This window comes from Thamnophis elegans, chromosome 9 (assembly GCF_009769535.1).
Source record: "Thamnophis elegans isolate rThaEle1 chromosome 9, rThaEle1.pri, whole genome shotgun sequence".
Classification (NCBI taxonomy): Eukaryota; Metazoa; Chordata; class Lepidosauria; order Squamata; family Colubridae; genus Thamnophis; species Thamnophis elegans.
This window is the reverse complement of record NC_045549.1, coordinates 32,195,802-32,210,828: the sequence shown is the minus strand read 5'-3', so window position 1 is coordinate 32,210,828 and position 15,027 is coordinate 32,195,802. Positions and strand designations below refer to the sequence as shown.

At 41.2% G+C, this 15,027-nt stretch overlaps 1 protein-coding gene across 4 annotated transcripts in view; it reads right to left on the bottom strand.

Moving 5' to 3' along the window:
* TBC1D9 (TBC1 domain family member 9) overlaps nucleotides 1-14,736 on the bottom strand; it is a 52,105-nt gene extending 37,369 nt beyond the window's left edge. Inside the window, exons 1-2 of one of the 4 annotated variants that reach the window (XM_032223999.1) lie at nucleotides 14,454-14,736; nucleotides 13,607-14,105 (exon numbers count right to left, since the gene is read on the bottom strand). In XM_032223999.1, coding sequence (XP_032079890.1) covers nucleotides 13,607-13,733 — 127 coding nt within the window. In that variant the 5' untranslated portion in view covers nucleotides 13,734-14,105; nucleotides 14,454-14,736. Of the gene's footprint in view, nucleotides 1-12,486; nucleotides 12,590-13,606 lie in introns of all 4 variants that reach the window. The other 3 variants (XM_032224000.1, XM_032223998.1, XM_032224001.1) reach the window with 3 other exon arrangements.
* Nucleotides 14,737-15,027: the final 291 nt, after the last annotated feature.

Sequence of the window (15,027 nt, the reverse complement as noted above, 5' to 3'; positions counted from 1 at the left end):
TGTGAGTATTGGAGTCCAGTGCTTAGATTATTGGCCTTGAATGTTGTAAAATTACATCTATACTTTGAGCAGTTTAAGAATAAAGGAATAAAGAGTAGGCTGGCCTTATTTTATTGAAAAACCTGGCTCACTTAGCAAGTAAGTTTACTGATAATGGGTATGCCAATTATTAAATTTCGAAGTTTTTCAATGGAAGGCAAGTGAAAATCTTCATCTACTGATCCGTAAGATTTCAGATAAAACAGGGCATTCTATATGAGAATTTCACACCAGTTCAGAATCAGTTCCAGATTTGCCTGATTCCTCAACAATGGTTATTTTGCATTGGCAGAGTCTCCTCTCTTTTGGAACCATTTTACACAATCATTTCAATGCACAGGAGGAATAGCAGCTTGATGGCTTAGCGGTATCTTATCAGCATTTCAAGACTGACAACCAAGAAAATCACCAGTAATCTTCAAGTGCTTTTCAAAGACTGGATACTGGAATGAGTGAGTTGATTTAATGAATGAGTCAGTCCTGGGCCATATGGATAATTTATGGATAGGTCTGTAAATTTTTCCCTATTAATGCTTAATACAATTAAAATAGAAGGTAAGACATATTTTTTTCTTAATACAGTTTTATTAACTTTCACAACATGAATAAACAATAATGAGCAAGGCAAAAGAAAACAGAAAAAAAGAGACTTAGACAAAAGATAAAAGTACAAAAAAAACCCAAAGAAAAAGTAAAGAAAAAGAACAAATGGCTTTGATTTTGATTGATTCAGATATAAAAAAATACAAATAACTCTTATTCTAAACTTAACCATATACATTACATCTATAATCCCATATAATTCTAATCATCAAATCCCAAAATCAAAATTACTTTTCTCTTAGTTTTCTCTTAGTTTTTTGCAAAAAGTCAAGAGGGCTTCATTAACAACTCACCATCGACTCCTATCAGTCTTTCCCTTTTTTTTAGACTATTCAGACTACCTGAAAAATACAGGAAGAATTTTACACCACTAGATGAAGCCGTACCAGATTAGTCCTTGACTTAAAACCATTCATTTAAGGATGGTTCATTCATGTTATGACAGCCTTGGAAATAGTGATTTATGACCCATCCTCATAGACCACATAATTTAGCAATGAAAACCCAGTCCCAGCCAAGGGCTACATGTATAGAGATGTATGTATGTATGTAAATGAATGAATCATTCAGTCTCAGATGATGTCTGTTTCAGAATTTGCTACTTCCCCAAATTTCATTTCCCCTAATATTTGCATTCTTAAAATACCCAACATGTAAGATTTTTATTCATCAAGATTTGAAACCATTTTATATTGAGGCATAAAGAAAATAAACCTCATGAACTGTTGGCTATTGTAATAATTTGATAAGTATATGGGGCTTATAGGCCTACTTCTTCCTAATTCTCCAGCTCTTAAACCATATTCTTACTGAATTTCTTTTCTCTTTCTTCTGTCATTGTTGCCACATCCTTCTTGTTTAAATCTAGTATAGGGCCTCTGCCATCTGCTTGCTTTATGGTGAAGAGCAATTGCATGATCAAATATTAAACTGATATTATTTAATATCAGTTACCAAATGATGCGTTCTGATAGATTCTTCAATCCACATGGATTTTAAAAACATCAAATGCGACTAGAACATCTAATATACATTTATTGGCCTAGGACAACACTGAAATTGTTTGAACCCCAAAACTGAGCATATTATTTTCCCACGAGTGTGTACAGTAATGTGACCAGATTTTCAGATTGGTAAAGAGGGACACCTTTGACCGGGGTGGGGGGGTGATTAAAAATTTTATACGGAGCAAATTTTTTTTCATACAACGCAAAAATAGTATGTTGTAATTTTTTTTAATTTCAACATAACTACAATTACAAAATAGAATTGTAACTGTTGCCAAACATCAAAATTTTGATCATGTGACATGAGATGCTGCAACGGTCGCTAAGTGTGAAAATGGTTCGCTAAGTGTGAAAAATGGTATCAGTCACTTTTTCAATGCCATTGTAAATTTGGTCACTATACCACCTTTCTGGCCACAGTTCTTAAGTGAATAAATGCCAGCTGCATAAGTTAGTAACATAATGAATCTGGTTTCCCCATTTGACTTGTCAAAAGGTGATTATATGACCCAGGACACTGAACCATCTAAATACGAATCCTGTTGCCAAACATCAAATTTTGATCGCGTGACCACGAGGATGCTGCAACGATCGCTAAGTGTGAAAATGGTCGCTAAGTGTGAAAAATGGTCATCAGTCACTTTTTTCAATGCCATTGTAACTTTGGTCACTAAGCCCATTATACTATCTTTCTTGCCACGGTTCTTAAGTGAATAACTGCAGCTGGTATTTTGTATTTTGGATAGAATCTTTTTTTAAATAGCCTAAGACAATTTAAAAAAAGAATCCACACAGAATAAATTGAAGTAAAACATTTCAAACTATTCTTTCTATGCACAATATATTTCAAAGTATTGTGCATAGAATTTTTAAACATGGTTTCACTTCAATTTATTTTGGATACAATCTTTTTTTAAATAGTCTAAGACAATTTAAAAAAAGAATCCACACAGAATTTTAAAAAATCCTATGGACAATAAATAAAATATTATTTTAAAATACATTAAAAAAAGAAAAGAAAAAAACCCAGCTCATTTACCAGCAGGCTTGCACTCCAAGTAAACCCAGAATAATGTAGATGTTAATATAAAGAACTGAGCAAATTGAAATGGTGAAATTAGTCAGGGAAATATTTTTCAAAGAAACTTTGCAACCATTTTTCGAAGCAGACCTCCAACCTCCGTGCCCCTCCCCTCCGGAAAATCCAGGAAGTAACACTCGCGACCTCTCTAGCCATTTCCTGGAGCTCTATGGTACTTGGTCATTTTTTCTTATAAAATGAGGTAAAAGGGGTGGGGGGTGGGTCCATTTTGTTGCTTTAACATTTTAATATCTTCAATGAAAGTACTGAGACAGAGACAGAGAGATTAGACAGGGTGTCTTTTGTCTTGCCCCGGTTAGGATTTCTTAAGCAAATCCACTGGGCTTTCAACATGAAGCCAGAAAATCGGGACTTTTTAAAAATGTCCCGGGACACGGGACAAATTGTTATAAAGAATGACCATCCCGCTGAAATCGGGACGTCTGGTCACCTTAGCGTACAGAGAGGCGTAGTGAGAGTGGTGTGGAAGAAAACATAAACCAGCATACGGAGATACTGAATAGTAAAACAGATAGTATTTTACTTCTGTGGAAATAGAGGTATGCAGAGTCCAATTCATACACGGTTAAGACAGTCAATCATCAATGTTCTCAGTTAAGGGGTGATCCATAAAATACAGACCAGTATCATATAATCAGTTCAGCACACAAAGTCGCTAATGGTAGCAAAACTCACAGTAATTCACGCTGAGCAATACACGACACATCTACAAGCAGTATCCACCGATCAGCATCTAACAATCAGAGAGCTAACAGTCATTCTGGCTCCATCTTATGGCCGCTTGAGGTAACAGCAACCAATCACATTTACAGCAGTACTTAAAGAAACAGTACTACTATCATGGGTTATATATTGCTAACCCAACTGTTAGACTACATTCCTAACACTCCAAGACACTCCTATGCATATACCCATTTCTTATATACAATGAGCAGAAAAGGGATTTGCATATCTCTCCTCTATTGAAAGTTCTTTCTCTTCAAATGGGTAGCCTCAAGTCTGTGATTCTTCAATGCACTTTACCCCAACCTGATATTGTATCCACATATTCTAAACTATAATTCCCAACATATTCACCATGCTAATTTGAGCTGATAAGAACTCTAATTTGAAGCTGATGGACAGACCAGGTGCTATCAATCAGGCAGCATAGGTTAATGTGGCTCCAGGGGCCATTCTCTTTGGCTGTCACGAACAAGGGGATATTTAAGCTAGACTTGAGCAGGTGTTGCTGGAGCCTAAGAGAGAAATCATTGCTGCTGCTTCTACACCATCACCTCCATATTCCAAGTCAACTAGTCTTGCTGCCCACCAATATTTCTTCCCCAACCAGAAAAAGATATTTGATGGCACCTGAGGAAGTAAGCGGAGGCCATTGTGGAATTTAAACCCACTGCTACAGCTGCAGTGTGGGAAAACATCCATTTACACTCCACTCTTTATTACTCACTCTCAATCAGCCCAGCCTAGGTGAGGAGACAGTTGGTGTCTGAGAGAGCTACCATGGAGGTTAGGGAGTGGATTTATGTGAGATATTTGTCTTGGGTAAAGACGAATAGAATAGAATAGAATTAGAATAGAATTCTTTATTGGGCCAAGTGTGATTGAACAGACAAGACATTTGTCTTGGTGCATATGCTCTCAGTGTACATAAAAGAGAAAAAATACATTCATCGAGAATCATAAGGTACCACACTTAGTGATAGTCTAGGTTACTAATAAGCAATCAAATCATACATAGGAAACAAATAAACAATATAAATTGTTAAGTGGAAGAAATAGGTAAGGAAGGATGAGAAGAATAAATAGTAATACAGACTTAGTAAATAATTTGACAGTGTTGTGGGAATTAGTTGCTTAGCAGAGTGATGGCATTCAGCAAAAACTGTTCTTGTGTCTGGTTGTTCTGGTGTGCAGTGCTCTATAGCATCATTTTGAGGGTAGAAGTTGAAAAATTTATGATCCCATATACATTATCCCTATGATATATGAGTCAAAGAGAACAGGGTAGTTGTCTGGTGGGTAGCTATTATGTGGCATATAAAATGCCATTCTGTAGTTTGCCAAATCTAGCAGAGCATTTTGCCTGGGCACATACAGAATTCTAACTAAACCAATGGTCACTGGCCCGCCCACATCTAACAATTATAAGGACATTCTCATGCTGCAGTGTAGGCTACTGTGTATCGCAACTGTAGAAGAAGCTTCAGTAGACCTACTGGAAATCAATGGATAAGTAAGTCAATAACTGTTCCAGAACTACAAGCAAGACAATCCATTTATTTAGAATCCAGAGATAGATTACATGTTTGTGAGTGAACACCAAACATTTAATCACTATGCAATATTATGAAAATATCAGCTTTCACTTGAAAAAGTAATTTTCAAGCTTATGGCTGCAATCTGATCTCAATGGCTAAAAGAAAAATTAGCTCCAAGGGAAGGAAGACAGAACTTGGATTTTTGCCCAACATTCTTAATTCCCAGTGCAGAGAGATTTCCCTTAAGTTTCTGAATCAAGAGCAGAGGACAATCCCCTTGTTTCCTATATTTGCTGATCACTGAGACACTGAGACACATTCAATTTTGAGCATTGATAACTTTTAGTACAGATGTAAAGAATGTCATAAAACCCACAAGTTCTTGATTTTGGAGTTGTTTATATGATAGTATTTGTGCCCAAGGATCAGGATTTTCACAGCAAAAATCACAACAAAAGGCAATTATTGACAATGAAGAACGGATGCAGGGATCCTGTCCTAGAGGATATTATGAGCAAACTCCCTGCCTGCTTTTTCCCCAGCATTCCCATTTAAGCATGCTGCCTAAATGTATACATGTAACTAACATAATATTTAGTTTGGCCTCAGGTGCTTCTCAAGAAATGATTGAAGAAATCATTTTAGATGTTAGGCAATTGTTCTATTCATTACAAAATAATAACAAAATATCTACAAAATGGCAAATCATTTTGAAAATCAAATACAATGTTAAGTATCATAAGGTCAGAATCCTCTTAAAATATTCAATGGGCAGCTACTGGCATAAAAACTGCCAACATCTTTTCAGCATCAACAATGCTAGATTCCAACAAATTAGGTGATGTTGGCAGAAAAGAATATACAGTCCAGATCAGGAAAGCTCCCTGAGGCCCTCACTTGTAACCTGGGCAAAGCCTTGTTACCAAATTGAACTACCTGGTGATTCAAAATTGACATGCATTATTTTTTGAATTAAAAAAAAATAACAACAGTGGAAATGGAGGCTATTCCCACCCATTTATGTATTGCTAAATAATTTATTGCTTTTAATCTATTTAAACAATGTACATAGCTGCTCATCCTATTCATGTGACTCTAGGCCAGTGTTGGCGAACCTTTTTGGCACGGAGTGCTGAAACGGGGCCTGTGTGTGCATGCCAGAAAAGGAAGAGCAGCCGCCCGGTGCGCATGCACGTGCCAGAAACCAGAAGACCAGTTCCCTGGTATGCATGCACATGCCAGAAACTGGAAGAGCAGCTGCCTGGTGTGCATGCACGCACCAGGAAGATGATCTGGTTTCTGGCACATGCATGTGCACCAGTCAGCTGGTCTTTGTGCACACATGCGTGCCAAAAACCAAAAGACCAGGTGGCCGGGGCGCATGCGCACACTGGAAACTGGAAGAGCAACTTCCCGGGATCCGCAAGCACACCAAGGGGCTGCTCTTTCAGTTTCCGGTGTTCCCATGTGCATGAAGACCAGCTGGCCGGCGTGCCGGAACCCAGAAGAGCAAAGGGCGATGGCTCGCGTACCTGGAGAGATGTCTCTGTGTGCCACTTCTGGCACATGTGCCATAGGTCATCAGGGCTCTAAGTAGTTTAAAACTGGAAACACACACTCTTCTAAAACTAACAGCAACAGAACATAGTATAACTGAGACTATCTACATAACTCATATCTTCAATCATCTAACATCCTGGTAAAATGCCTGAGAGATGAGACATGTCTTTAGAACTTTCTGAAAGGCTAAGAAGGATGGAGCCAACCCAACCATTTACTGCTGTGTGCCAGTGGTGGGATACGACTGGTATGCCTCAGTACGGGTGTACCGGTGCCTCCTGGGAGCACCTGGCACTCTGGACTGTACCCGTCCTCCCTACCTGTATTTGAGCCGAATGGGGCTTCCGTGCACAGAGTGTACAGCTAGAGCATCGTGGGCGGTAAGTGTGCATGTGCATGCTGTGTGCGCACTGCGGACATGCATGTGGTGGACGCCTGTACTGTATTGGTTGCAACGGGATCCGGAACCCACCACTGCTGTGTGCAGTAGGTGTAACAAAGGTTAGCAGATTCTTTCAACATGCCTCTTTGCAGGCTTATCCACTGTTAGCATTTCTAGCCATGTTTTTGGAGGAGAGAAGACAGCAACTTAATACCACATAAACCCTTTCTATGTTGCTCAGGGCAAACCAAGTGAGCACATTTTATTTTCCACTGAAAATATGGAACGCTATGTAACTCCACTAAGCAGATTTGCACCTACTTAATACTTGAAGTCAGTAAGAATTAAGCTTAACTGGAGGGAAGCTTTATCTTCATTGGAATGAAAAAATGGCCAGTTTCGGTTTTTTTCCTAGATATGGGAAAAATAAGAAAGAATAACATTTGTTGCATTCTTTCTGTTCTACTGATTGCCTCCAATACAGATAAAAATGAGTGTCCAAGGCTGAACTTTGCAGCAGCAGCACAGATTTAGCTCTGGCATTTAGACTCCTATTTGTAATTTCTCAAGCCTATCTACAAAGGGAGGGCTGCACATAATGTTTATTTGTACACATACTGTATATACTCGAGTATAAGCCTAGTTTTTCAGCCCACTTTTTGGGCTTGAAAAAAGCCGCCTCGGCTTATACTCGAAGTCAGTGAAAAATTTGCCCGAAATGGAGGAGAAAAAGGGGCGGGGCCATGCCGCTGGGTGACACTCGTGAATGGCCCAGTGCCCCTGTGAGTTTCCCCTCCCTCTGTGTCAGTTTGCCGCGCAGCGCGCACCGCACCATCCCCCCTCCTCACGTTCTAATGTAATGCAGGGCTGTCTTACGATTCCCCTTCCTCCCCCTCCTGCCGCTCTGCAACGATGTCCCACCTCCTCCTTGTTATGGCAAGCAGCCACATAGCGATGTCCCACCTCCTCTGGTACAGTGATCCAATGATAGGAATCACTGTGCCGTGTGTCATAGGAGGCGGGACATCGCTCCCGCGGCTGCACGGGACATCATCATCACAGCGGGACGTCAGCATCATGAGGTGAGTGAAGTATTTCATTGAGTACACCGCTAGTTACTGTTTTTCTTTGAAATAAATATTCAAAAACATTATGGTATCTATTTTTATTTTTGAAATTTACCGGTAGCTGCTGCATTTCCCACCCTAGGCTTATACTCGAGTCAATAACTTTTCCAGTTTTTTGTGGTAAAATTAGGTGCCTCGGCTTATATTCGGGTCGGCCTATACTCGAGTATATACGGTAATTAGTATACACAAAATCCAGGCTATGACTGATAACATGTTTTTCTTGCTCATTATTTTTTAATGTGTAACATTTTATTTTTAGAAACTAACACATGACACATAGACACATTCACCAAGTACTCAAGGAAAAAAATACTAAGCTGTACATTCATACAGCTAATTATTATTATATATAATTCCATACTAAGCTATCAGTTTACGCATTGTTAGACAATTCTGTAGATAAAAGGAAGGATATCTATCCAAGGATATTAAAAAAAAGGTAAAAATATTTTCATACATATTTTTTTACAAAGAAGAAATCTGAAAGTCTAAAGTACAAAGGGTTTTATACTAATTTTCGCTCCAAACACAGATTAGGACTTATTTTACGGTTAGCTCTTATTTTCAGGGAAATACGGTACTAAATGCATCCATCTGGGTGACGATCAATACAATACAATACCATATCATACACCATACCATACCATATCTGTTCTGTCCCCCCCTTCACGGCTCTTAACACACGGCAAGACAGGCAAACTTAAAAGGACTTTTCTTTATCAGTTCACAGTTCAAACTGGCTTAACATAACATAAATACAAGTCTTTGACCAGATAACGTAATTAAAACAAATCTTTCTTACGACAACTCAATTTGAAGAAAACGAAAGCAAAACACTTCTTCCCAAAGTCTCTATGAATCAGGGTTACAGACATACAGAGCACTTATCCAAGTGAATCTTACAGAAACCACGACTGATGATCAAACAATGTTGTACAAACCAAGGCATGCACGAAGGAACGACGTTGACTCCAGCAACTAGGGCGTGGCAGCATCCGTCCTTTTATCTCCAAACTTGCTTCTAATCAGCCCCAGCTGCATAATGAATCTTGATCCCGAAAAGACTTTCAGCAGACATCTGCTGAGTCACAACACATACCATACCATACAATAGCAGAGTTGGAAGGGACCTTGGAGATCTTCTAGTCCAACCCCCTGCCTAGGCAGGAAACCCTATACAGTTTCAGACAAATGGCTATCCAACATCTTCTTAAAGACTTCCAGTGTTGGGGCATTCATAACTTCTGGAGGCAAGCTGTTCCACTGATTAATTGTTCTAACTGTCAGGAAATGTCTCCTTAGTTCTAAGTTGCTTCTCTCCTTGATTAGTTTCCACCCATTGCTTCTTGTTCTACCCTCAGGTGCCTTGGAGAATAGTTTGACTCCCTCTTCTTTTTGGAAACCCCTGAGATATTGGAACCCTGCTATCATTGTAACAAGCTAACGATCGTAATAGGGGTTTATTTTTGGAACAGGTCTTATATTATGAACATCCTGAAAAATCGTGCTAGGGCTTATTTTCTGGTTGGGTCTTATTTGGGGGAAATACGGTAGCAATAATCTATTCCAGTGATGGCTAACCTTTTTTGGCTCACGTGCCAAAAGCAGGGGGAGTACAGGGGGGTTGTGCGTGTGCATGCCACACCCATAATGCTATGTGTGTGACCCCAGCAAGCATGTGCATGATCCCCCCTGCACACATCTGCATGTGACCAGCGCTCCCCCCGCTTTTGGCACACTTTTTTCACCTTCCCTAGGCTCCAGAGGCTTTCTAGGAGCCTGGGGAGGGTGAAAACAGATCCCTGCCACCACCAGAGGCCCTCCGGAGGCTTCAGGAGTTTCCCTGAAGTCTCCAGAGCGCGAAAAACCAGCTCTACAGGCAAACTGGAAGTTCAGAAACAGACTTCAAGTTTGCTCATAGGGCCGTTTTCTTGCCCTCTGCAGCCTTCAGGGTAGCCTCCTGAAGGCTCCGGAGGGTGAAAAACGGCCCTATAAGCAAACCAGAAGTCTGTTCCTGAACTTCCGGTTTGCCCATAGGGCCAGTTTTTCACACTCTAAAAGCTTAAAAGAAGCCTCTGGAGGGCAAAAAACAGCCTCAAAAGAAGGCCGAAGTCAGATGGAGCTGACAGGGCAACGCCTCGCGTGCCTTAACAAATGGCTCCGCGTGCCATAGGTTCACCATCATGGATCTATTTCCTCCCCATAACATCTACTCTAGTTTTAATAACCAGTAAACTTAAAACTGTCTTAAATCAGCATTTATGTGCATTTCAAAGTCCTATTGACTACTAATTTATGGAATGATGAACATAAAATATTATGATGTCATGTCATGAGAAGTTTTCAGCTACAAATAAGAGGTGGGGAAAATTTTATCCAATGTTTTTCAACCTTGGCAACTTTAAAACATCTTTTCATGAGATAATACATGAAACTTCCTAATGAGCATTCATAAGAAATAAATAACATGAAATATAATATTCCATATGAATATTATTTATTTGCGAATAAATAATATGGAAGTTATTATAGGTACAGCCATTTGTTTAGTGATTGTTCAAAGATACAACAACACTGAAAAAGTGACATGACCGCTTTTTACATGACTGTTGCAGTATCTCCATGGTCACATGACCAAAATTTGGACACTCAGCAACTGGCATGTATTTAGGATAGCTGAAGTGTTGTGGGGAACTGACCAGCAGTCAATGGGGAAGCCAGAAGGAAAACAGAATGATGTCTAGGACTGACAAATCTGGTAGTTTGGGTTTTACTTGAAACAAAAACAACTGGTTGCAAAATGTGCTATTTAGCAGAAGCAACATTTTGTAACAAGAAATAGACAAACAAGTTACAAAAAAATTTCCTGTAAGATCTTTTACTGTTCTTTTAAAGTGTAAAGTGTAAAGTGTAAATAGACTAAATTATTCACCTGTAGAATACTATATTATTTTCAATGCATTAATAAAACACTAAAAACGAAACACAATGCCTGCAGATACGGCTGTCAGCAGAGGTGTTGTTGTTTAATTTACAGGCATGGCACTGTTTGAATCACTGTTCAGTTTGACTAGTTATCTAAGACAGGGACAAATGCTATAAAACTCTTTTTCCAGTAAGAATCTGAAGTCACCTTGAAGAATGTCTTGAATTATTTATGATGATCCCACATTTTTAAGATATGATTGGAAGCGGTAAACAAAAAGGATTTAAACAAAAAAAGCAATATTATGTGATGTTATTGCTACCATTCAGGTTTTTATACAAACTAAATCAGATCAAGAAACAAGAAAGAAACAGTTTAAAGCAGGGGTCTCCAACCTTGGTAACTTTAAGACTGGCGGACTTCAACTCCCACAATTCCCCCGGCTGGGGAATTCTGGGAGTTGAAGTCCACCAGGCTTAAAGTTGCTAAGGTTGGCGACTCCTTCTTTAAAGCATACTCATGAATTCCATTTTGGTAATTGACCATAATAACAATAACACACTGAGTGAAAGGGATGATAAATATAGCCCTTTCAAAGAAAATGTAATATCAAAATGAAAAGGACAAATTAAGGATGTTCTTTCCAAGCCACCCAAATTAAAATTGCTTAAAAAGAAAAAGCACTCATATCCGTAAAACATGTGTACTACCTTACCTAAAACAGTAGAAAAACAGTATTAACATTCCTTTAGGCTTCTGCTACTCTTACATAAGTTATCTGGGTTAAAATTAGACAATTGTATTCCTTTTTTCTGTATTGTAAAGCTAATAATGTCATGTATATCTATGTAAGACTGAACATAAATACAAGAAGACTGAAATGTATTTATCTTTCTGACTTCCCAATGCTGGAAGCAAAATTATTAAATAGTAATTCTAAACATGGTAGCCATGACGACCACCAAAATAAACTATTAAATCAAAAAGAGTTCTATAGATAACACCAACTAAGTGTAGATGTGAATCTGAACCTCTGCAACTACATGTCTATAGAGACTCTCAGCCCCAAAGGTGCTTTTTCAAGAGACAACTGGACTTTCTGGTTTTTCTTTGAAGACATTTCACTTCTTAGCTGAAGAAGCTTCTTGGATGAGAAGCGAAACGTGTTCAAAGAAAAACCAATTGCCTCTTGAAAAAGAAATAAAAAAGAAGCATGTCCCTTATTTATTTGTGTAGGCAACAGAAACAGAAAATATCCCTAACCATTTTAAACCCTGATGTTTAGAACTGATTTTTGTCTATTCTACAAGGCACTTTTAATCCTGTGACCTTAGGCAAATTTATACCCGATGCACCACATTTACAGCAAGATAAAGGGCAAGGAACTTTCACAAAGAACATTGGAAGGTGAAATTACAAAAGAATTTCAAAGCAGAATAAATACACCAAACTCTTTGTATAAGTGCTTGGAAGTACCTCTCAAGGAGTTCAACAGAGCTTTTAAAGATTTCCTACACAAGGTCAATAACAAGTCCAGCAGTGTTATGGAATTGTCATAAATTCCCCTCCCAATGTTTTTCTGTGCAATGACAAAAGAAATAATAATTAGCAGTAAAATTGTCAGCCCAAAATAATAGTGCAAGTAATTACTGTACATAATTACAACCTTCCATAGCCTAATGCCTTCCAAAAATATTGGGATGACAATTCCCAGAGTCTCTACCAACTGGATTTTGGCTGGGAGTTTCATGATCAACATATCTGAAGGACATTAGATTATAGAAGCTCTAGCAAAGCTCAAGTAAAGTGTATAAATATATCCAAAAGACATAATGGAAGAAAACATAGCAGTCATTTTCCGTTTTGTTTAACACAGGATGGGAAACTATGGCCCTTTTATGACCCGTGGAACTTCAATTCTGGGAGTTGAAGTCCACAAGTCATAAAGGGGCCACAGTTCCCCATCTCTAGTTTAAGAGATGTGTACCTTTTCAACCTGAAATGCTGAAATCTTATATAGCCTATAGAAAATAAACAGCTCAGCAGCTCAGGCTTGAATTGTGAAGTCCTTGGTGCTGTCTAGGCTTGGTTGTTAGGTTGTAGACATTCCATTATTTATTTATTTATTTATTTATTTATTCATTCATTCATTCATTCTGTCATGGTTATGTAGTGTATATTGGAAGTGGTCACCCTTTGAGAGCTGTATGCAATGAAATTTCATATTAATGTTGCCGATTAGTGTACATTCAAAGTGTCAATAAAGGTATTGTAGTGTATTGTATTGTATCCCTCGACTGGGTAACATAAGTGCAAGTGGGGTTTGCTCTCCAGTTGTTACCTCAATGGGTAATGTAAGGTGTACAAGCAAAAAACCAAGCTCAGGGAAAACCAAAAACTCCTCATATACAGCCACCCTCCCCCCACCACCAATGGTAATAAGAACCTCCCTCTCCCCCAAAAAGAGCTAGATCAACACAGGACGTGGAGTCTACAAGGGCCTACTCATGAACAGTCCCCCTGAATTCAGGGCTTGTCTTCTTGATAAAGAAGGGCGGAGCGCCCCTTTTCCCAGAGGGAATCCCGCGGCTCTTACCAGTGATCCCTCCGCTGCCTCCATCTCCTCCGTGCCCCTTCCTCTTTTGCAGGATGAAGTAAGGGTTGGCCCGCTCCGTGATCCACAAGGCATTGGCCAGCAGCACCTCCTCCGGGTTCACCCACATCCTCCCGGCCAAGACAAAGGCAGCCGGGGGGGGGGGGGAGCTTCTTTTTCGGCGGAGGCTTCTCAGGAACGCAGCCTCCGTACTCCCTCAGCGCCCTGCCCAGCCCGGAGGGACGCCGCCAGCAGCTCGTCGGAAGCACGGACCATCGGGAAGGAGAAAAGCAAGAAAGAGCCGCGGCATGCCCGCTGTCCTCCGCCCGAGGTGGGAGCAGTTCTCAGGCTCAGCAGTCACGTCGGTGGGGACGCGGGAACGAGCCGAGCGGTGACCTCAGAGCGGGCGACGCGGCGGCTGAGCCCGCCCAACCTCACTCCCGCCGGGCGGTAACGCCATCTCCCAGCCAGCTCATGGCCATCGAGCCCCGGGAAGGATGCGCTGGCGGGGAGAGAGAAAAAAAAAACACAAGAGGGAAGCGGGCGACGGTTCGGAATCACCTCCTGAGCCAAGAAAACCCGGGGGAAACCCGTCTTGCCTGCAAAGATCGCTTATTCCCCGCCGTTTATGCCAAGGAGGCAAGGTCAGGTATATGGACGGAAGCTAGAGAGCTGCCCGACTCGGGCCGTCCTTCCTCTGCCACCTCTCCGTGCGCTAGCGCCTTTGGGAGCTGGCAAAGCCCGCAGTGTCCCCGGCGTGGGTTACGCAAAAACACCCCGGGATTTCGGACGACCACGTCCCATCACCTCCCTCATCTAAACTGGTCTCTGCGGGTTAAAAAAAACCCACCGGCTTCGGAACTCGGGAGGCGCACGACCAACCTATACGGGGCTGGCCACCGAAAACCTCGCTCCCCGAAAGGGGGATGCTGTCCAACACCGTTCGACAAAGGACATCGTCAAGGCGGCTAAGGAGACGACGGGCTACCCTCTTCCAGGTTTAGGCTCCTCCGCCGGGTTGCGATCGCTTAGATCGCCCATCCCAGTCCGGCCGGGATGGCACCGACCAGCGGCAGCCAGGAACGCTCCGTTCCGCTGCGGATCTCCATCGCCCAGCCGAGCCTATCGCCTCCGGGAGGCTGACGTGCCAGGTTCCGAAGAGGTGTGGCCTCGGCTGGAACAACCTGCGCAGAGCCCGGTGGTTGGCTTGGCGCTTCCTGCAATCCCAGGAGCTGGTCACGCGGTCTCCATATCCCTTGCTTGACTTCCAGGGCGGCAAGCTCCACCCAAGTGGCTGGGAGTCGGCCGGAGGGCCTCCTGCGGAGCCCCGGCAGGAGCTTGTAGTTTCATGAAGGGCAATGCGGAAAGAGAGGTACATCCCCCCACACATATCTTCTGCTTCACAGAAGGTGCGGCCGAGAGAC